Source organism: Leptidea sinapis, chromosome 17 (assembly GCF_905404315.1).
Source record: "Leptidea sinapis chromosome 17, ilLepSina1.1, whole genome shotgun sequence".
Taxonomy (NCBI): domain Eukaryota; kingdom Metazoa; phylum Arthropoda; class Insecta; order Lepidoptera; family Pieridae; genus Leptidea; species Leptidea sinapis.
In genome coordinates this window covers 10141275-10165410 of record NC_066281.1, presented here as the reverse complement: position 1 = coordinate 10165410, position 24136 = coordinate 10141275, and the positions used below count along the sequence as shown (strand labels likewise).

General features: G+C 34.4%; 1 protein-coding gene across 2 annotated transcripts in view; it reads right to left on the bottom strand.

Annotated features, from left to right (window-relative positions):
• LOC126968964 (zinc finger protein with KRAB and SCAN domains 1-like) overlaps positions 1–23686 on the bottom strand; it is a 30054-nt gene extending 6368 nt beyond the window's left edge. Inside the window, exons 1-6 of one of the 2 annotated variants that reach the window (XM_050814217.1) lie at positions 23600–23686; positions 23389–23429; positions 17365–17593; positions 16121–16255; positions 12479–12801; positions 5735–5885 (exon numbers count right to left, since the gene is read on the bottom strand). In XM_050814217.1, coding sequence (XP_050670174.1) covers positions 5735–5885; positions 12479–12801; positions 16121–16255; positions 17365–17593 — 838 coding nt within the window. In that variant the 5' untranslated portion in view covers positions 23389–23429; positions 23600–23686. Of the gene's footprint in view, positions 1–5734; positions 5886–12478; positions 12802–16120; positions 16256–17364; positions 17594–23388 lie in introns of both variants that reach the window. The other variant, XM_050814216.1, reaches the window with a different exon arrangement.
• Between the last annotated feature and the right edge of the window lie 450 nt (positions 23687–24136).

Sequence of the window (24136 nt, the reverse complement as noted above, 5' to 3'; positions counted from 1 at the left end):
GAAAACATCATAAAATTAATATTCACTCACTTATGTTGACATGGAAGCTATTCTTAAAGTGATAGGTTAGCATTCATAATACTACACACACACACACACACAACACAGTGCACTCTTTGACCTTGCGCTTCTTATTGGTAACCATAAAATGTCAGTTGGTTGCCTACAGGACAGTCAGTAAATAATTACAAAATTTGTTTACGCAATCAACCAACGAAACCCTTTCATTCAATACTTCACAGGACACATGATTAATTAAAAATTTGGACCGCCGATTCTTGCATAAAGACCCAGTTTTCTTCTGATTTAACTACAAATGTATAGTTATCAGACATTACCCTATACTTGTATTACTTGACAAATTTCATTGTTCAACGGAAAATACCCTATAAAATTTGATTCCCTTTAGTGTGTCGAAATATACGTTTTGGCGGCTTAAACGGCCGCATCTTTTCACAGCTTCACGAGCTATATATTTTAGTATACAGTTTTAATTTCAACTCAATACCTCCACGCGTTTCCGAGATAAATAGTCTTGACAGACTACGGACGGACCGACAACAGAGTGATTCTATAAGTTTCCGCTTTTGAGGTACCCTACCCCTAAAGGAAACCGTAAAAATAACCTAAGATTAAAACTAAACTGATTGTTATTTGTTACCGAAATCATATCGACTTCGTAATTAATATTGTATCTACATTCTTAAACCTTATTTGGTGAAAAACAAAAGTAATCCCAAAATAATTAAGAGAAGGCTGTGTGCAGTAGGCAAAAAATATAAAGTTATTGGTAGCAACATAAAAAGAATATCCCGTTAACTAGGTACTTGTAGAAATTAAATACACAACTGCAATTTTTTGTTGATAGAACAGGATTTAAAATCGCTTTTTGTTTATCGACGTTCGTACGTGAAGGTCTGTGAAGGCTGCGCAGCTAATTGTAGGCTGCATTTTGGAATATTGATGATGAGGTATTTATCGGGTGGACGACGCCTTGTAAGGCTGTTGTAAATCATTCGGAACTATGCAGAGACGTGACGGGATGTCTCAGACGAGACAAATATGTCGACGACATTTTTTTTGGGTTGTTAATTCGACTCGTTGAGGTTTCTTGAAGTTGTTCGCCGATAAAAACTTATTGATACTCATTTTAAAGTACTCAATATCTATAAATAAATTGTTTGTTCTATCGTAGGCTTAAATTATGCTCGCTACTTGTTTGGAAGTCGACTGGTTATTTTGTGGAGTTAAATACCTACTCATCGTATTTTATTGTGGCTAAGTGACATTCAGCTTTCTCAGTAAAAACTATAATGGACTGTATGGGAATAATGAAAATATGGTTTGAAGCAAAGGTTTTGATCCTTTTATTCGGGTTTAAGACGAACAAATATTTTATTTTCTTTGATTAACGCGAGTGTTACACATTTAAATAAAACACTTTTAAAGGATTAAAACGCGTGTAATTTTCAACTGTTTTTACATTAGATTTTTACGTAAAAGTTACATCTTTTATTTTAGTTAACCCGACGTTTCAAGACCTTTCCAGATCTCGTTTTCAGGGCCCGGACGTCCACCTAGAGCATAGTTTCTCAACCTTATTTTGCTCACCGCCCACGTTGAGAATATGTTTTTTTCTAGAGAATTTTCGTGTATTTTTTTACCTTTTTAGACTATATTTTTTAATCTACCCATCTGCGCCATCTCAATGCCCCCTAATTTTCTCTGGGTCTTCTACTGCCCCCCCCGAAAGTCTCAAATGCCCTCAAGGGGGCGTTATCGCCCACGTTGAGAACCTATGGTCTAGAGGGATGTCGGGTTAACTAAAATAAAAATGTAACTTTCACACAAAAATCGAATGTAAAATCTGTTATAATTACACGCGTTTTAATCCTTTAAAAGGAACAAGTTTCACGCAGTGATGCCATTGTATGGACTAATTAATGTAAGACTTACATTTATACGCGAGTATTTGACTGCATTTTTTCAGTTGATGTTAGACGATCGCTCTCGTCCGTATATCTAAGGCTAAGATTTATAGAGTGTAGTTAAACTTTGCTCAGACTTTACTTACGTAAAACTGTGCTGAGTGTAAGCTTAGCATAATCTTCGATTTCGTTTTTATTGTCATTTGACAGCTGAAATATATATAAATACATAACTATATTGAGCTTAAGATAAGACGGCTGAATGCATAAGTCAAGTTTGCGTTTTATCACACTTGGATAAGTTTCATGTCAGTTAAGTCTGAGCAAAGTCTAAGTACGCTACCGTATCTCGGCCTAAGAGAGCGCGAAACAAATTCTTTTAATTTATATACCTACGAAGAGAAGAAGTTATTTGCAAACAAAACTTTTATTCAGCTTACACAATATAATCTTATTTAGGTCAGTAGGTACTAATAATAATGTAATTGGATTTAATATACATATACTTGTTATATAAATTACTATACAACGTTATATATATATCGCCTTTTTTATGTCAGCAACGGAAAAACGTGGGACTCACTTGATGTTTTATAGGCCATCCATTGCATCATCTAACACCATTCGCCCTTCATAATCAATTAAAACTGGTTCGTTCCCTCGTCAAATTAATGATCTACTTAAACCGTCATAATTAAAATTTGCATTATATAGGGTCAACTTAAATTATAGTTCGTATAAACTATATTATACTAGCTTTTACCCTCGACTTCGTCCGCGTTGAATAATTACTTTAGGTATTTTCCTTTTTTATTTTTTAGGATACTTTTCAAATAATACACAAACAAACTGCTCTTTCCACAGGCTCTTATATGATACAGCGAATATTCCTTGTCATTGTGGACAGTCTCTGTAATAGTATTTCCCTGTGAACCTACTGTTTCATCCCCATGTAGGTCAAAGTTTCACAAAAATACTCATGCGCTGTATATAAATAATTTCTAATCAAGTGCCTAAATACAAAGTTTCATGGTTTTATCTTCGGTAATGGCGAATTGCCATAGAAACTGCCATCCCCTATTTCAACCCCTTCATTTATTTTTTTGCAATAAAAGATAGCCTATGTCCTTTTTCAAGCTCTAGTCTATCTGTGTGCTAGATTTTATCAAAATCGGTTGGTTTAGGCGTGAAAGCGTAACAAACAAACTTACATTCACATTTATAATTTAAGTAGGGATAATGACATTGTTGTATATTCCAATAAACATTATAATAAGTAAGTATATAGTCTCATATCCGACAATGTCACATGGCAGAGTTTATTAATTGACTGCAATAAGGTCAATCGATTAATTCCTTTATGATTTCCCAGTTTTTGTTTGCAGACAATCTGATGATACTTCGTGTCGTGAATAATAAATATTTGTATTTAATTCAACTTTTGAGATACGTATAAATATATATAGAAATTCAGGAAATAGTCAGACGAACTTGAGTTAAAGAATGCATCGTTGATTCTGAATTCTTTTTTACATTACAATATTGTAGATGATTTTTATTTTTTTTAAATGATATCCTTCACTTCTGGGATTTAACTATACTGTACTTTTATTTTAACTATTACAAGCAATACAAGAAATCACCGAGCTTTATAATAGTACAGGATCCCAATATGAAATTACCTTCACCCATCCGTAAATTTTTTTTTATGTATTGTCTATATATATAGTGGGTTGTCTGAAATAAGTCAAGACTGAGACAAACTTCATACCAATTGAAAGTTTCAAGCTGATCGAATATGCATACGTTAGGTTCACATTATTCAAGTCATCTTTTGGGTAAGCTGGTGTACAATTCTTTCTTTTTTAATGAAAATAAGGGAAGAGACGAGCAGGACGTTCAGCTGATGCTAGTTGATACGCTGCCCATTACAATGCAGTGCCGCTCAGGATTCTTAAAAAACCCCAAAAATTCTGAGTGGCACTACAACTGCGCTCGTCACCTTGAGACAAGATGTTAAGTCTCATTTTCCCAGTAATTTGACTAGCTACGGCGCCCTTCAGACCGAAACACAGTAATCCTTACACATTACTGCTTCACGGCAGATATAGTAGCCACGGCCGTTGTGGTACCCATAATCTAGCCGGCATCCTGTGCAAAGGAGCCTCCCACTATAATTCTTGTATTGTACTATATATATAATTATTGAATTAGGAATAAGACCTCATCTGTTTAATAAATAAACCTTATATCAAAATAAGGATCAATTAATTAAAATTTTTACATAGGTATTACGAAAAATCTGTTTCGAATACCGGCTCAATTTTTTAGCTTTGATATAAACTTTTAAGACAAAACTTGCGACATATTTTTAATATTAAATATGCTTATGTAGGTAAAACATTTTATACAAAATACATTTCTTAAATTAATTTATGAAGGTCGCTTCTAGTTCGGCTCTTAGACAATAATATGACAATATATTAGTTGTAAGTACAACATTCAGTCTAGTTATTGACTACTGACTACTGTCTCTTGAGGGCGAATAACGTAAAACCTCAGAACAAAAAAATTGTTGGAAGAAAACACACAAATTGAAATTCCAGTCCAAACAGATGTTTTTTATTTAAATATAAGTATGAAATCTTTTATTTTGACAAACCTGTGGTTTTCTGTACTAGATGACGGCTACGTGTGTCGTGAAGCAGTTATGTGCAATCATTATTGTGTTTTCTGAAGGGCGCCGTGAAATTATTGGGCAAATGAGACTTAACATCTTATGACTCTGAGTGGCACTACAACGTCACCTTGAGACATAAGATGCTAAGTCTCATTTGCCAAGAAATTTCGCTAGCTACGGCGCCCTTCAGCCCGAAACACAATAATGCTTACACATAAGTGAAACACTCAAACGTCAATGCCCTACACGTGTAAGTCACGTTCATTCACACTTATATTACCTTCCTATTAATAAATACTAAAGTTTTCAAGTTCTTGTTAAATCTTAATAGTTAACAGTTACAACAGCTATCCGGAAAATTATCAAGTTGTTAAGCGTGAAGTGATAATATCATGTTAAGTGAATTACGGAAAAGTTTACGAAATTGCTTTTCATTTTGTGTATCGAATTTGAACTTTTCTAATAGTTAGTTATGTAGTGTTCGATATTATTTGATTGTCAAAGAATAACTAAAGTTTATAAGAAAAACAATTTATTTGTCTTTATTAGCGTACTGTGAAAAATGGGAAAACTCGTAATAAATATCCTTCTTTTTTTATGGAAGAGGAGATATATGAGAGATTGGATCAACTGATGTTGAATGACCACCGCAAATTATTTTGAAACACCAGAGGAATCACAGGAGCGTTGCCGGCCTTTTAGAAAGGTGTACGCGCTTCCACACAGCTTGATTGTGCGTGGATGAAAATTCCTTGAAAACCTCACATTTTTTTAAAACTGATAACCATCACTTCTGAGATTAATTACCCAAATTAAATTTAAAAACAAATTGTTTAGATTTACAAGAGCGACATCTCAAGTCAATTTCCTTATATGAAAATATTGGGGTTGAGCAGGTTATCAACTGTAAAGTAGATCCTGTAGATGAAGCCACAACCTGAGACTAATTCTTGTTCAACAACAAAGATATATCAAGATTTATGGACTTTACATTCACTCGAACGGTTGGCTCAGTGGAAGAGCGCTCGCAAGGAACGCGAGAGCTCGCGGGTACGAGTCCCGCATCGTTTATATATTTTGTTTTTAAATTTAATTTGTGCAAGTAAAGTAATCGCGTGGTACTCACCCGTATGTATGTACGTGTGTTTCTTCATATCAGACTTCTGGTGGAAGCGTTTCCCGCAGTACTGACACGGATAGGGCCTGGTGTCGGAGTGTATCAGGAGGTGTGTTGACAGCGTGCTTGACCGCTTGAAACATTTGCCGCACTGTTTGCACTGCACAAACAAATAACACAGTTATATTCCCAGCCGCTGTTCAGGCATTAACACTACATAGTAGAGCTGACCCAGCAAACGTTGTATTGCCGATATTAAAATCGCGATACAAAAGTAACTGTTGATCGTAGATGGGTTGAAGTTGTATGTATTTTTTAGTGCTGACTTATAATCAAACAAATTTAAAAAAAAATGTCAAAACAATTAAAAAAAAGAATTTCGTGTGGACCATCCTTAACATTTAGGGGGATGAAAAATAGATGTTGTCCGATTCTCAGACCTACCCAATATTCACGAGAATCGGTCAAGCCGTTTTGGAGGAGTTATGCTTTGATCTTTAAAACTAGGTAACGGATTTTGGTGTGTTTATTTAATAGAGTGATTCAAGAGGAAGGTATATAATACATGCATAATATAGTAATGTTAACCTTCTGCACCTCTACTGAGTAACACTGATAATTTTTTTTTATTGAATAGGAGGACAGACGAGCGTACGGGTCACCTGGTGTTAAGTGATCACCGCTGCCCACATTCTCTTGCAACACCAGAGGAATCACAGGAGCGTTTTTTGAAGGTACCCATGTCGTATCGTCCCGGAAACGCCACGAAAACGAAAAGGAAGCTCATTCCACAGTACGTGGAATAAAGCTCCTCGAAATCCTAATTTGTGGCGTGTCGTGCGAAGGTGGAATTCGGCGGCAGGAATCAGGTTAAACAGCTGAGCTTTAATCAGCTCTCGTTGTAGAAGACACACAATTAAGCGACGTCTCTACGCAACGCCAAGTGATCCAGCCGTTCACAGAGCTCTGGGACCCCGACAATTTAGAGTAATTATAAGTCACTAATAATTTTAGGGGCTTCTAATGTGATTTAGGAAATGATCACGTTTTTTCGCTTTCTTATCACTTAACATCAGGTAAACCTAAAACAAAGGCATTCTACATTTGTAAATGAAATATAATTAGTAGAAAGGGTGAAGTTGTCAGCGTCCATCACTAGAACACAGCCTATCATAAAACTAATAACAAGGCTAACCCTTTCAAACTGTTTCTTTGATTTCTTTCCACACTCATCGTTTTCTTTTCCGCGCCTAATAATTAATGTATCTGAATAAGTAATAAGTGAATTATTTTAATGATGCCTCCATAGAATTTATAATTTATTGATTGGATTTGGAATCTATGGTATGGGGTGAAGGATCTTGAAAAAATACAAAATAAATTAAGTAAGCATCTTAAAGTGGGAGGCATCCTTTGCACAGGATGCCGGCTAGATTATGGGTACCACAACGGCGCGTATTCCTGCCGTCAAGCAGTAGTGTGTACGCATTACTGTGTTTTGGACTGAAGGGAGCTTAGCTAGTGAAATTACTGGGCAAATGAGAATTAACATCTTATGTCTCAAGGTGACGAGCACAATTGTAGTGCCGCTCAGCATTATTGGGTTTTTCAAGAATCCCGAGCTGCATTGAATTGTTATGAGCAGGGCGTATCAATTACCATCAGCTGAACGTTCTGCTCGTCTCGTTCCTTACTGTCATAAAAAAAATTATATATCTATATTTGCCATGATCATTCTACAGTTTACCTAACCTCACTTAAAAATCGTCGAACAGAACGAGATATGACATTTTTGTACAAAATTCTTAACAATTTTATAGACTCTCCATTTTTGTTAAGTAATATTTACTTCACATGTCCTAAGGTTGGCATTAGAAATAAGTTATTGTTTTATGTTCCAACAACAAGTACTAAATATGTCCAAAATACTTTTTATATCGGGCTAATAAGTATAATGTAAAATTTAATAATATTGATTTACATACTTGTACGACCACACAGCTTATGAAATTTATTAGAGAATAATTGTTCTTATAATTTCATTTAAGTTAGCAATAATCCGTTTATTGTTTTTTTCTTCTAAAGCTTTGTAAGTTTTTTTGTTTATCCTCTTACTTTTGAAACTTATCTGTGTTTTTGTAACTTTTTTTAAATACTCTTTGTTACCCAATAATAAATAATTAATTTGAAGAATTTTCGTTATTGTATCCCAGATATAATTCTTACTCAGCATACATAATTTACATAGTCGACAAATAAATTCTTTGGCAGTGTCCTCAGGCACACAAAAGATTTAAAATTTAGATTTATTTGATCAGTTGTTTCTCTACCTTTATAGTATGTAAGTGTATGTCGAAATGTTGTAAAGCAAATGCTGATGGCGTTAAATACAGCTATTCATTTTATTTTCCACTTAATAATAGAGACACTGTTTAATATTTACATATTTTAAACAGGGTTGCCGAAATTGGAAATGTTTTCTGATGAACCAACTTTATATATTCATTTTAGTTTAGGTTTGTTAAATTCTATTGAAAATGTTATTTGGAATATTTTTTTTATCAGAATAGGAGACTAAACGAGCAGGACGTTCAGCTGATGGTAAATGATACGCCCTGTCCATTACAATGCAGTGCCGCTGAGAATTCTTGAAAAACCCAAAAATTCTGAGCGGCACTACAATTGGACGTAATTCTAGAAAAACGTCCCAAGCCACAATCATGTGGAAATTGAGTTAAGATAATAATAAATAAATAAACTGGTCACGTGATTCATATTAACGGACTGACAAAAAATGGGAGCACTACTGTCACTCTTTAAATGACATCATGATGCAGTAGCCCAACCCACATGTGTGTACACTAATATTTATTAACCTTTAAGCGAATTCCTTTAAATGTGATGTTTGTGGTTTGGAACGTTTTTCAGGAACTACTCGTACGTCTATTTGCGCTCGTCACGTAATCGTCTCGTCGTTGCGTTGCCCAGTAATTTCACTAGCTTCGCCCTTCACATCGAAACACAATAATGCATACACATTACTGCTTCACGGCAGACAGAGAGTTGTCTACTGTAAATATAAAGTACTTTCTACTGATAAATAAAATAATTCATGCTTAATTATTATAAGTCCTTATAAAAGTTTATATTAAAGTTTTTTTTTTATTTTTTATTTTTTTATTTTTAGGATTAAAGTTTATATTGAAATAGATAATAATCTAGTTTTAATTTTGTATAAAGGGTTCGCCTGTTTATGATAAATAAATAAATCTAATAAGTCGACGGTACAGTTCACAAGTTACTTAGTTTTAATTGCTACATTCATACATGCGGGCCAGTCCCCAAAGACAGCTCCGCATGTATTTTTTTTTAAAGCATAAAAGGCTATTATTTTCTCAAAATTGATTCCTTTAGATGTCATTTCTACCACTACTACCGGTTCAGAAATAAATGGCGCTCTTAGAGAGAAGAAGCTGTGCAAGAACCTCTCCCATCTTTATTTTTTGTGTTCTTTTTAATAAAACATACATTATTGTACTAACATTGTTATTGCTATAAAAGAATCAAAATCTAGTCCCAGACTGTCCGATCACTTAGGTATTCAGCTGATAAGATTATACCTGAACCGTGACTGGTACTTTATTATAAAAGTTACCCTTAAAGCTATTATGTATTTTAAGAAGCCTACTAGAATTAGTTACTTAAGCAATCTTTATGATATAATAATGAAAATCACTATTAAGAGCAAAATTAATAAATTGTTGAGATGAATAGTAATAGAGTTTTAATGAATTTTCTCATCCTTGCCACTGACTGAGAATCTTTTAAGACTGTGCTTCGGTTCTAATATATATCCCCCGATATCTGCATGACCCAATCACCAATAAAATCGTTTTAGTTTTACAGATTGTTCCCAATAATGGCAACAACATTTGGTATGCGGAACACTTTGTGGAATCCTTTGAAACTTCTTAAAGGGAAAAAACGAGTTAGCCGCTATTAGTCGGGTGGTTAGTCGGTTAAGTATGCGAATGATAACCTGGGCAATGAACACAAATCCGTGTATCGGTGTGACAGTTGGCCAGGCAGCTGCCTGGGATCGCGCGTACAAAAACTAGCTGTTTTTTGATCGTCTTTTTATATCGATGCACTCTCTTATAAATAACACAGGTGCTGAGGTATGACCGTCCACATATGGTTATCGATTTTTTAACATACGTTGAGGTGATTCTTAACAAACGATAACCGAACAATTGTTTTTGTTCGAATAACGGATTTGAATATCGGTATCTGTTGTATAACGTTGATGGTCGGTTATTACTATCACTAGATTACGGTTTTTAATATAACTATTGTGTATTCTGTGTAGTCTTTATATATTTCTAGTTCTCCATAATCAAGATATTTAATGAAGATTGTAATTATATATAAAAATGAATTGCTGTTCGTAAGTCTCGCTAAAACTCGAGAACGGCTGGATCGATTGGGCTAATTTTGATCTTGAATTATTCTTGGAAGTCCAGAGATGGTTTAAAAGGCGAATAAATATGAAAATGCTCGGAATTAAATAAAAACAACAATTTTGTTTTTCCTTTGATGTGTCCCCCGTCACGATCGTTCAGAAATCCAATTGAAAGCATAGTTTCAAATGAATAATTATTTAGATTTTTTATATCTTTCTAACTTTCTCAGGAGGGATAAAAGAATCTTAATTTTAGCTACTTACCTATAGTTGACAGATTAACTACAGTTGTTAACTATCTATCAGATTATTTTTATGTTAATTCATAAATCTTGATTTAATATAAATTATGAACAGAACAACGTCTGTCGGGTCGGCTAGTTTTAAATAATTATTAGTTATGGTAAAGTTTATTGAAATATCTTTTTCTAGTCTTTGGTTTATCTATACTGTTATTTCTGAATCTTAATAAATTTAAGTTCCGAATAAGTGATCACCAACATGTCATATGCTAAGACTTTCTCCGAAACACGGTCTATCTTATGGTATAAGTATTATACCGATTGTTAATAATAATATAGCTATTTGCCTTAAACATGGTATACAATGGTGTTATAAGACAATAATATGCTTACATGTTTTGCTAGCACTATACCTAGCATGCAAATGTTTAAATAACTAAAACTAAGATTAGAATTTCATGTCCATAGATTCTTTAAGACTATAGATAATTATTTAACCAATTACATAGTTTATTTTTAAACAATATAGAATTTATTTTTTTAATGCTACTCGGTAAGTTATTATAAATACGAACACAATAACATATTCAACTTTTATTATATTTAGTAATTTTTAGAATATCGTGTAGAACGAGACTTTGTCGATAACGTCTGTTCCGCGGATTTAAATCATTCGCTGATTTTTTTATGAAAATAACTGACGAGACAAGCAGGACGTTCAGTTGATGGTAATTGATACGCCCTGCCCATTACAATGCAATGCCGCTCAGGATTCTTGAAAAACCCAAAAATTCTGAGCGGCAGTACAATTGCGCTCGTCACCTTGAGACATAAGATATGAAGTCCCATTTGCCCAGTAATTTCACTATCTACGGCGCCCTCCAGACTGAAATAGAGTAATGTTTCCACATTACTGCTTCACGGCGGAAATAGGTGCCGTTGTGGTATCCATAATCCACTAGTAGAAGTTAGAGGTGATTTGCACAATGCTTTATTTTTTTCACAAACATACATATCCCGAAAATATAAAGTAATTGCTTAGTTTTCAGTATTTTTCGCAGTATAACTGAACAAGAATACCGGCTAACCGGCTATCACTAAAGAAGCTGAAATACCGTGTTATAAAACGATGATCCCCGTAGATTGCAATCCACACTGACAAGACTCGCGACTGGCGACTCGTTTTGAACCAGGCCTACTTATTAAGACATGACCAGCTTTTGCTATTTGATTTTGAAAAAAAGACAATCGATACTGGTTTGGCTATTTTAAAAGCATTTGAACGGAAACTGTACAGTTACACAGATCTTGTTAAAGGATGTCGCGGATCAGTTATGTTGTTCTTTTTATAGATTGCACGTTACTTATTTATTAATAAGTACCTAGCAAGGACAATTTATGGACATACATATTACTGTGTGTAGAATCACGTTATAGCAAAGATGCCATTTCATGTCAAGACTAACCGTATCGGTAACAAGAATGAAATATTTCTTTTTGTTATTAATAACATATTTTGTAAAGATGTTTTAGAACAAATTTAATTTTAACTTGAAAAGCCGCCAATGCGTTTATGACTCGTGTAGATACACAAATTTACAAAGGCAATTAAAATTTCATAATGTTTATAAAACAAATTTGTTTTTAAAACTTATTTTCAAATATATACTAATTAAACAAAACACTATTTCAACAATAAACATTGAACTTTTCACAAAATCTATTCGATTTCACTTATTAGACATACATACTTATGTGCACAATACGTCAGCTGTATAACTACAGGTATACTGCTATAAGCATTTCGGTGACGCGAACTCACGAGATTTCACCCATCCACAAAGTGTCTAACTTTTATTTATTATATATGTTATTTTAATTATTTGATTATCGCGTGCGCCAGTCATGAGCATGTCGGTGACGCGAACCCATAAGATTATCCCCTACCAAAAAGTGCCCAAAGCGGCTAAACAAGTTTTCACTTCAAAAATGCTGCGAAAAATTTTGGATGTCCACGCTATTAAAGATGGAAATATTTAATTAACTTACCTGAAAAGATTTCTCGTGTCTGCTTTCACTTTTTAGCATCAGTGAGAAGTTGATATCGCTTCCTGATGTGGGTGGTGGTTGATAATTGTGGTATGCTGGTGTTGAAGGTGATCTTAGGGAGTCGCTGTTATAGGAACCGTCTGCATCAGGAGTACTGCGACATCTCTTCACTAACTCAAGAGGCGTATCATTTTCTTCCTGGCTATCCCATCTTCCCGTTGGAGAATCAGTATCTCTGTCCTTCTCACGCTCACAAGCGCTGCCCGGTGACCAGATCTGACGATTTTTTGTGGATAAATTCAATGGTAACTCTTCCTCGTCATCTGTGAACAAATATTTCAGTTACGATTTTTTTTTATGAGATAAGTGACGAGGCGAGCTGGATGTTCAGCTGATAGTAATTGGTACGCCCTGCCCATTAGAATGCAGTGCCACTCAGGATTCTTGAAAACCCCAAAAATATGTGAGCGGCACTACAACTGCGCTCGTCACCTTGAGACATAAGATGTTAAGTCTTATTTGCCCAGAAATTTCACTAGCTACGACGCCCTTCAGACCGAAACACAGTAATGCTTATACATTACTGCTTCACGGCAGAAATAGGCGCCGTTGTGGTGCCCATAATCTAGCCGGCATCCTGTGCAAAGCAACCTCCCACTGGTAAAGTAGATTGTTAAAATAAATCGTGTCGGTAGATACTACGCGCGTACGGGTCACCTGAATCCTGAAGTTGTGATCACCGCCGCTCACATTCTATCGCAAAAACACAGGAATCACAGGAGCATTGTTGGCGTTTTAGAAAGGTCTACGGTTTTTTTTTAACACAGCTTGAACAAAATTAATTCATAAAACATATCAACTGTCGACAATATTAACTTTTTAAATTACTTTTTAATGCATAATCAGTGGCCTTAGTCATCCGCGAGTGATCTCATGCTAAGCTAAAGTATGCGAAACGTTGACTTAAATAAAAATATATTTGCAAAACAATTATTATTGTTAAAATACAATATATTTAACGCTGTAAATATTTAATCAAGTAATAAAACAATTAAGTTTATCGTGCAAATAAAGGCGATACAATATAATTATAAAAAAAAAAACAAGTTTAAAGAAATCAAGTTGTATCCGAATCTAGGTTCTCTTTAATTCTTATCTTTAACGCACACAAGGAGCCAGTAATATGTGTTAAACGCGTAATTTAAACACATAAATTACTTAACGCATCTTTATTTCGTAGTCATTGGAGTTTGAACTCGCATTTCATTGGCAAATGGAAAACTCACAGAAGCACGTTTCGCTTTTAGAGGTAAACGACACGAAAACGATGACGTTATCAGTACCACTTGTTATTAATCGCTGTTCGGCACTGATAGTTATTCTAATTAGGGAAAGACTTGAGAATGTGTAAAGAGGACGAGGTAACTAACGTCTTCGTTTGCTGATTGTAACAAGTATGATATTACCAGAGGTTCCTTTGCACTGGAATCCTAGAAGCAGTAATGTATAGGCATTATTGTTTCGGTATTAAGGGCGCCGTTGCTAGTGAAATTACTGGGCAAATGAGACTTAACAACTTATGTCTCAAGGTGGCGAGCGTAACTGCAAGACCGCTCAGAATTTTTGGGTTTTTCAAGAATCCTGCGGCACTGCATAGTAATCTGTAGGGCGTATCAATTACCACCAGCTGAACGTCCTGCTCGTCTCGTCCCTTATTTTCATTAAAAAAAAAAAGCATGAGTTTTTTTTATACGATCATTTGTGACACCAGGGAATCATAGGAGCGTGCAGGTGCACGAAGATTTTTTGAGACAAGGTAAAATGCGAAAATTGATATCTAAATAAGGAGGTTTTAGAAGCCGCGGTAAGTATCTCTAGTCGTCCTCAAACTCAGATGGTCAGAACTTTATATGAGTCTTTTGTATTTTATTTTATTACACTAACACTATTAGGTACAATATTATATTTTGTTCTTACTAGCGTAACTTTATAAATGGCCTTTCTTCTAAACAATGCAATACAGAATTATTTACATAGACTAAGAAATCACATAAAATATTATGCGAAAAAGGTACTTAAACTGTGGTAACTGCAAATATCGAGTTACTAAGACCGTTACAAAAGACGTATTATTCAATTTAGTACAACAAAAAGATTTGAATCTACCCTCCGAATTAGTTTTAAAAACTGTATTGCGGCAGATTTTTAAAAACTATAGTGCGACAGAGTTTTAAAAAATGTATTACGGCAGAGTTTTAAAAACTGAATTGCGGGAGAGTTTAAAAAACTGTATTGCGGCAGAGTTATAAAAACTGAATTGCGGGAGAGTTTTAAAAACTGTATTGCGGGAGAGTTTTAAAAACTGTATTGCGGCAGAGTTTTAAAAACTGGAGTGCTGCAAAGTTTTAAAGAATGTATTGCGGGAGAGTTTTAAAAACTGTATTGTGGTTATATAATATAGTCAGAATATTGCAATGGGTTTATGTACTAGCTTTATATAAGTACTCAACAGTTTTTGTGTAAAACAAACAATGATTTCACGGCTCATATCAATTTCACTGTACCTTGCTTACTGCAAGGTTATACATTGACGTCATTGCTTCTGTAAAATATAATCAATTTTCGAATCTATTATGATTTAAACGGGTTTTCATTAATTCCTAGTTAACTATCAATATAAATGTAACACAAATTCTTATTAGACTACAATTTGAAAAAGTAATTATGTTTTACTTAATGCTCTAGTCTGTTAATGCTTGAACTGGTGTGACTTTTTACCAGTGGGAGGCTCCTTTGCACAGGATACCGGCTACATTATGGGTACCACCACGGTGCCTATTTCATCCGTGAAGCAGTAATGTGTAAACATTACTGTGTTTCGGCCTAAAGGGCGCCGTAGCTAGTGAAATTACTGGGCAAATGAGACTTAACATCTTATGTCTCAAGGTGACGAGCGCAATTGCAGTGCCGCTCAGAATTTTTGGATTTTTCATGAATCCTGAGCGGCACTGCATTGAAATGGGCAGGGCGTATCAATTATCATCAGCTGAACGTCCTGATCGTCTCGTCCCTTTTTTGAAGTGAAAATTCTTTAGAATCGTTGTGATTTCAAAACGGATGCAACGGAAAAAACGACAGGTAAGAGACACAAATACAAAAATGTGTAGGATGAAGCCGGCAAAGAATGAGACAGAAATATGCATACTATTGAAGTGAAAACTTCTTTATCATCGTTGTGATATGAAACAAAAAAGCGACAGTAAAAAGAGCAGTCACATCAATTCATAATATTTATTTAACATGGGAGATAATGAGATAGGAAGCATAATACAATGTTTTGGTACCAGGCGATCATAGTTAAAGAAGAGATTGTCTTAAGTATGGCTCGAGTATACCTAATTATATTCTGACTCCAAGCGCACGACCGCGACGTATTACTACATAGACACCAGGAGAACATATTATTATATATATTAGTGGTGGTGGCAATGTCTTTCATAGCGGTTGAAATCATGTGTCATCCTAGCAACACGCACCAGGAATTCATATGCAGTTTAGAGGTTCATGCACCATGCAGGTTTCACTTCTGACATGTGTACTTTGTACGCACGCAATGCTTTTTTTTTAATAAAAAAAACTTACCATCTCTCGGTGGAGTTTGTCTAATGAGGTCCAAGGGTGGGGTGAAGGGCGGTGCTTGCGGGAGAAGCAACGGCCAGACTCCAGCAGTTCCATACAGAGCTCCCAAACCGCTGCAGTACATGAGAGCTCCCAGTTCTGAACATAATTAAAAAAATTACCACCCTCGCCATTTGGGTATGTAGACTTCATGCACAGTATGGTTTTTAAGTAACTTTCAATTCGGGAACGACGGCTGGTCCATGCGTCAACTCGTGAACGGGTGCTGCTTGTGGTGCCAGGTCGACCTGTTAAAGTCAATAAATCATTGTATTTGTTGGACGCGATTACTAATTATAACAGTAATCACGACCATCATGTGCACGAAGCATTATTAAACAAACAATGATTTCAAGATTTAAAGGTTGATGTATCTAAAATACGATTTTTTATTACTTTTTATGAAATATTTGTTAATATTTAAACACGATACATATATTGGATGCAGCACCTTACGAACTAATATGTTATGTATATTTCAGCCATTGTAATACTCTATTTGATTGAAAAGAGTGGCTGAACTTTTTCCGAACATAATAATATCTATAGTACTACGATTACTAGTGCGATTCAAAAGCGCTTAATCTAAAGCCTAATTGAATAAAGTTTATTTATTTGACTTTGACTTTCCTCCAGTGCACCCAAGTCTTCGAACTAACTTACGAGCTGTTTCCAGTTCAATATGAGATGAATAATTTCAAATGTATGTGGGTACACATACTCCTTAAGGCTACGTGTCGACTGGACTGAATATTAACCAATTAAATTGCTTAAGTCCCAGTCCACTGGCTATGAGGATGGACTGCGTGGCTATTTTAAGCATTTTTTGGTACCCTAAAGGCTGGTAACTGTCTTGTGATTCTGCTCTTGTCGCAAAAAATTAGTAGTCAAATGTTTATGATGTACCATCAGTAGGTATGTTACCATCACACTATATTGTCTCCTGTTTAAAAAATTTGATATTTTGTATGTAACATACTCATTACTTGCGTGGAACCCTACATTTTCCAGAATAAAAGTAACCCGCTAAACAAGATATATACGCCGGTGAATGTCCCGTTAAAATCGGTTCAGTCTTTTAGGAGAGGAGCCGAAACAACCAAACAAAAATCTGTCAACAAAAAAGTTTCGTCTACAAGACAAATTTAAAGATAATGTGGACACCTATAGATAATACTTTGTGGTAAAAGTATCTCGTTAATAATTACCTGTTGCTCTCGCGTATTGCTTCAGAGCTCTTCCCGCGATTTCAATATCCCCTAGTTGCAGTAGGTCGAGGCGTCGCTGAGTTAGCGGGTCGGGGGAGTGTGGGGGAGTCCTCGTAGATGTGGGGGAGTGGGGGGACACGCTGCGCTCTGGAGAAGGGAACCGCTGTGCTTGAGGCGACGAGGCTTCGAATTGCTCTGCCAGCCGTGAGAGAAGCACGTGGCGAGACATCTGTGAACAATATTTACTACAATACTCGTACTCTGTGATTATATAGATGATCCATCCTACAAAACACAGGTCCAGCCACATAATATGGATTGCTATTTGCTGTCATCTAAGGTCTGCCTTACCCTAGTATCTACTGGCGCAACTAGTGTCTTCTACTGTATTTATTAGGGGAAATATTCCAGGAGCTTTCTTCCTGTAGAACCAAGCTGTGGAATGAGCTTACTTGTGGGGTGTTTCCAGGATGATTCGACATGGCTACCTTTAGTGCGTAAGAAATTGATCTCATCGTTTCATCGCATAGGTGATCTTCCACGCGGTCTAATGCCTTCCACTTTACCCAGGACGATAAGGCGTTCTATAGTCTGGCTGCCTCGTCTCGAAACGTGTCCAAAAAAGGCGAGTATGCGGGTCTGCACTATGGAAGATAAACACACGCTTACCATCAGATAAACTTTTTCTCCGTCTCGTCACTATATCTCATAAAAAAGGTGACAATGCGAATTTTTGTTGAAGTAGACATTAGTTTCTTTATTCCCCTCAAACAGTTAAGTGGATTATAAAAGAAATGAAGTGTATTAGTGTACAAATATGCTGTTATTATTGTTATAACGTGACCATTACCATTAGCGCCGATCTAACCATTTGTTGACAGCTCTCGCCTTGATTAATCCGCTCGACTGTTTGCCGACAACGAATCGTATTAAAAGCTCAATCAAGCAAATGAAGAATCGGTATAATGAAAGTGGTCGAGGCACCCGTTGCGTACGCGCATTAATAATTCACGATGTATCGGCCTAAAACAATCTTCATTACGCTAAAAAGCATTAAGCATTACAGAATGAGTTTCTAATCCATATCGTATAACACAAACATAATGACATCACTATGCTTTCATATTAGTTTAGCTCTGATTCGAATGTGATTATAATCTGAGAAATGAATTGCCGAATTTTGTAATTATGTTTATGGAATTAATTGAGGTCAGGGGTTGATATATATCTGATGATTTCACCTGTATTAACGGCGCGTTTGTCATAAAGATGCTATCATAATTTACTTATTACAAGTACAATACAAGTTTTATAATAAAGTGCCGTAAATCATATCATCGAGCAGTTATTTCAATGGCATATATATGGGAAATTGAATTGAGCTATTACGTGTAATTGGTTAAGAAAGTATATGTAGGGGTAGAGTGTCGCAATTTCTTGTTTCAATAAAGCAGACATTTATTAGAAGTGCCAATTACTGACACGATGTTCTACAGACTGTTTTTATAAATATATTGTGGGAAGTGACGCAAGTGTTGACGTCGAGGATTCAATCACCGCTTTGAATTACATTTATTATTTATGGCAACGAGTCTTGTAAGTTTTTTGAAACACGAACAAATTGTTTACGATATATTTTAGTATTTTGTGTTATATCTAGGTTTAGGAAACTATTTTTTTCAGAGAAACCGGACGTAGAACCTCTTTGAATGTATATTTAAAGAAATGTATGAAATGATAATAACTAAAGTGTGTGATTTTAGTAGAATTTCGGTACAATTATTATTTTGCTTGAGGTTTTTTTTTTTTAATTTAAGCTTGGAGTCGTAAAGAAATAGTTTTTCAAATATTTGATGGGAATGAAGGTTTTTAAAAGAGTTTAATTTTAGTTGTTATTTTTATATAAGAGGGAACAAACGGGCAAATGGTGAGTCAGCCGCAAATGGACATCCGCAGGTGTCAAAAGATGCGTTGCCGGCCTTTAAGTTTTAACGAAATGTAGGTATGTAACAAGGGAAAAAGCTTAGGAATTCAGGGCCTATTTCCAATCCCTAAATGCTTTAGGGACAATAATGTAAAACAGGAACAAATATAGTGAATGGATACTCAGGCGGTTGTTTCAAATTCAAATATTTTTATTCAAAATAGGATTCGGAATCATTTATGAAACGTTAAAAACTACCCCACCCATTTGAAATGGACTGCCTCAGACCTGAGAAGAACGGGCGCAAGAAACTCAGTTTGTGTTAGTGTGCGTGAATTGCTCGAAATAGAGGTACTAACCTCTATACTAGAACTATCGAAACTCAATTTTTTATCGACGTTTTGACAGCTGTCACAGTCTACCTAGACGTATAAATCTCTAAATCTGATCTATGGCAAAATGTCAACTTTATCGCTGACAACACTGTCAATACAATGATAATTCTGAAGTTTTCCTAATGTCAAGCAGCCTTGCGAATAAATGCGGGAAACGTTATACGTCCGAATAAATCATTAAGCAAAATGTCTATTTGTATACATTTAGCAAATTAGTACTTTATTCTTAGCTATAACTTTATACCAAGTTTATTTAAGGCCGATTAAGTTTATATTATTAAATGATGCAGGTGATAATTGCCACCGTAAGTAAATCTAAGTTACGAGAATTTTGCTCATGAGAGCCTGCTAAAATTAAAAGCAACTTCTTTTGACCGTGGTATTAAACTTGTTAAAACAAGTGGTTACACGATAATTTATACTATGTATTATAAACCACAGTAGTCTGGTATTTAAATCATAAACAATAATTTTTTTACTACCTACTTTATGGTTTTTTAATAGATTATTAATAATACATACATATATAACTGTTAAGATGATAACATTTTTATCTTAAATGTCTTTGACGTGTAGAGGTCTACAGATAAATTTATTTCTGTGTGTAGGTCCTGTTAGTTTTATATTTTTATTAGTAACTTTATTAATTCGGATTTTTTAAAGTCGGAGTAGCTTAAAATTAAAACACGTCATAATTAATTAAAGGTTTTATGAAATTTTTTAAAAAGCTAAAATTTTACTTCTGTTAATTTATCAACTTTCTATTCCCGAAATACTTTAGCGAGCCAAAAGTAATGTGCCTGTTAACAGGTTCCTAAAACACCGGCAGCGCTTCTGTGATTCCTCTGGTGTTGCAAATTTGACGAGCTGAAATTCGAGATCATTTCTAAGATACACAGCGAACTGACAGACTCCAAGAAAGCCCGAGACTACATCACCCAAAAGTACGACGAACTTTGTACCAAGATTCAGTAACTGACCTAGATGGACGCGACTGTGAGTGGTTTCAGAAGTGATGTGAAGGCAATAGAGGGGCAGATTATAGAGCTGTCGTCTAGGGTGGATGACATCGAGAAGCGAATGATTTGTAAAGAAAGTCCGTCTGTGGCGTCGTCTGTGCTTGGTCATAAATTAACTTATTGAGGAGAATGTGGACAACGGTGATCACTTAACATTAAGTAACCCATACGCTTGTATGTCCGCCCATATCATAAAAAAAACGTGTGCGTCTCGCGATTTTCGACAGAAGTGACAACTGAAACTAATGTATGTTGAACTATTTAATATTGAAATAGTTTAACTTGAGAAAAGCTTAGATTATTACTTAAATTCTATAAGAAATATTTATTTAAAGTATTTCTTATAAATCTTTTATTGTTTATGAAATATATTTTATTCCTAGTTAAATACATTCTTGACTGTGTAAGTTAGAATTATGTGCATGTACATTATAATTAACATTATTTAATCCTATTTAAGTAACAATTGGCTTATGGTAGCTATAATAAGCGAAGAAAATTTATATTGTACTAGCTGATCCGACAGACGTTGTTCTGTACGTCATAATAAATAAAATACTGATTTTTTATGAATTTGTCAATAATATTTCATAACATCAAGAATTATATCGTAAAATATACTTCCTGCTGTTATAATGAAATTGTTTCACAGCAGAACTGTCAAACCGTGCGTCAATAAATTCTCTCATAGAAAATATGTCCATACAAAACAAATATTAGAATTAAAAATAGTTATGGGTCTCAAATCGATATAAAAACTATCCTATCTCTCAAGTTGGACCAAACTGCACTCGATGAAGCAATCCCCATTACAATCCGTTCATTAGTTTAGGAGTCCATCGCGGACAAACAACGTGTCACGTAATTTATATATGTTAAGATGTTATCTAAAAATCTTGCAAAGACGGCTTTGACAATTAATAATTGAATATTAACGAATATGAATAAAACTGTATAGGCTTGAACCCTTTGCCCTTTCCTAATTATAGACGAAGAAACCAAAAATAAAATAACGAATGTCGCAAGCGTTAGAAAATTTCTGAAAATTTATTATTTTATTTATTTCTTTCTTTAAAATTTATATTCTTTAATATTTATTGGATAATTAAATAAAATAAGAAAACGAAAACACTTCAAGTTTTTCAAAAAATATTACTGAGCAATTTGAAACAATTTATTAAATCTCTTTTAAAGCTATTAAATTAAAACGGTTAAAAATAGTTTCAATTTAAATTTTTTTCTGACAGACGTATCGCGTTACGTAATGAAGCGGTGTTAAGAAGTTATCACTTAAAAAAACATTAGATTAATGTTGAGATCTAATAAACATTGTTTATAAATTAACTAAACGCTTTTCCGTATAGTAGAGATGTATAGATGTATATCACAAGCACACATTATTCAGGACTTCTTCTTCTTTTTATATAACTATCATTTATTTACCAGAGTTATTATTTCATTATAATATAACCTGTCAAACTTTGTTAAAGGCAATACATGTATAGTGTAGTTTATAGTATTAATTTGTAGAATAGAAATGCTGTAAGGTTTGCTTAAATAAATAAAAAATAAAAGTACTTGACAATGGAACGAAAATTACTTTCCGAAAATTAATCACATAAATACTGGAGTAGGTACCAATAAATAGGGTTGACATCGTCAGTAGAACATCTGGGATATCTGAAGAATGCTTGTTATAAAAAATACTTCGTACTCGGTAAGTATTTCGTCTAGAACAAGATATATAGAATAAGATATTATTATTTTTAACTATCCGATGAAGTATATATATCCTTCTCTTTGTAACACAGGGAATTTTTTTTTCCAAGAGAAACCACAACCTATAGATAATTTAAAATTAAAATCAGAACAAAGCAAGAACTGTACATTTAATATTTTTTTTTAAGAATACTTGCTGTATTTTACAAATAATACCGAAGCCATAACGGCAGTTTATGCAATTATTGTCTGTTTGTATGTCCGGGCAAAACAGAAAAACATTATTTTTATTAATTTACATTTAACTCAATTTTTTTCAAAGAAGTTGTCGGAAATATATAGGCTACACATTATCATGTACATTTTCTAGCGAGGTTGTAGTAGGTTTGTGCTGTATAGCGTCCGCGCAGACATCGTCGCGGGAAGCAACCTAGTTCTTAAATATTCGAAGGAATATTTGCAATTGATGAACAAACGTCCTTACGTAAGAATACTTATTAAATGATGCGCCGCGACCGTTAGCAGACGACATAAAAAAAATTGAGGTTTTGGTGACTCAAATGAAAATGTGGAAGTTTTCAAGTCGTACATTTTTTTCCAATTAATTTTAAGTCCCCAATACAAATAAATTTTAAAATGACATAAAAATAATTTTAGTAATTTTTTAATAGATACCCAAATTAAAAACAAAACAACAACTTCTTATAAAAAATATTAAAATAGCGATCCGGTAAGTCTACTATTATATTATTTAAGGTAAAATTGTAACTATTAACAGTTTATGTAAACGATTTATCAAAATAATTAAAAAGTTAATTATAAACGCGTTATTTCTATTACCTAAAAGCGAGGCGACAGACTATTATTAATTTTTTTAGAGCAGTCTGGATTATTTTGATACAAATAATACATATCAACTATTTATATTATAAAAAAAACACACGAACAAATAATTAAAAAGACTTACTTTGAGCGGGAAGTGAATCACAACGCTGTTTCACTGAATCACTGTAAAAATAAAACTTTATTTACGCCTTTTTACTGATAACTGTTGCTATTAAATCTGTATTGTTAATAATATTGCGAACATGGTCAAAAGACTGTGTTTAAAAATCGTAGCAAGTTCGTAAGGCTGTGTAGGATCCGTTGTAACACAGAGATACCCGTGCAATACGTACGGTGTCTGCCACCTGACTGAAATAAACCTCGCGCTCAGCTATCTCAAGCACTACAAGGCATTTTTTTTTTTCAAAACTTTGCTCACAAAAAACAACAGGTTAGGAAGAAGGCTGCGCAATAAACAAATGATTTGACAAAACGGCTACTTGACAGGTGACAACAAGTACTCGCACTTATGGCATTTTAATTATAACTTACATTGGTGGATGTAACTTCTGAAATATGTATTTCGATTTACTGTAATCAGGTTTGAAGCACCTAATTGCTGCTATATTTATCAAATTATTAAGTACTTGAAGAACAAAATGTTAATGACTGCACAGTTTCAGATGTTAGTATTGTTTTATTAAGATTAAATCAATTGTTGATTTCGTGAAAACACACGGGCTTAGATTTGGTTAGAGACAGGCTCCGCCCACTGATCGTTATTGGTTGCATTGAGCGCTGGGCGGAGCGCGCTTAGATGAACTTAGAAACCGACACTGATTTTTCTTCAATTTTCACATGAAACAATTTGGAGTATTACTATAGTGTTG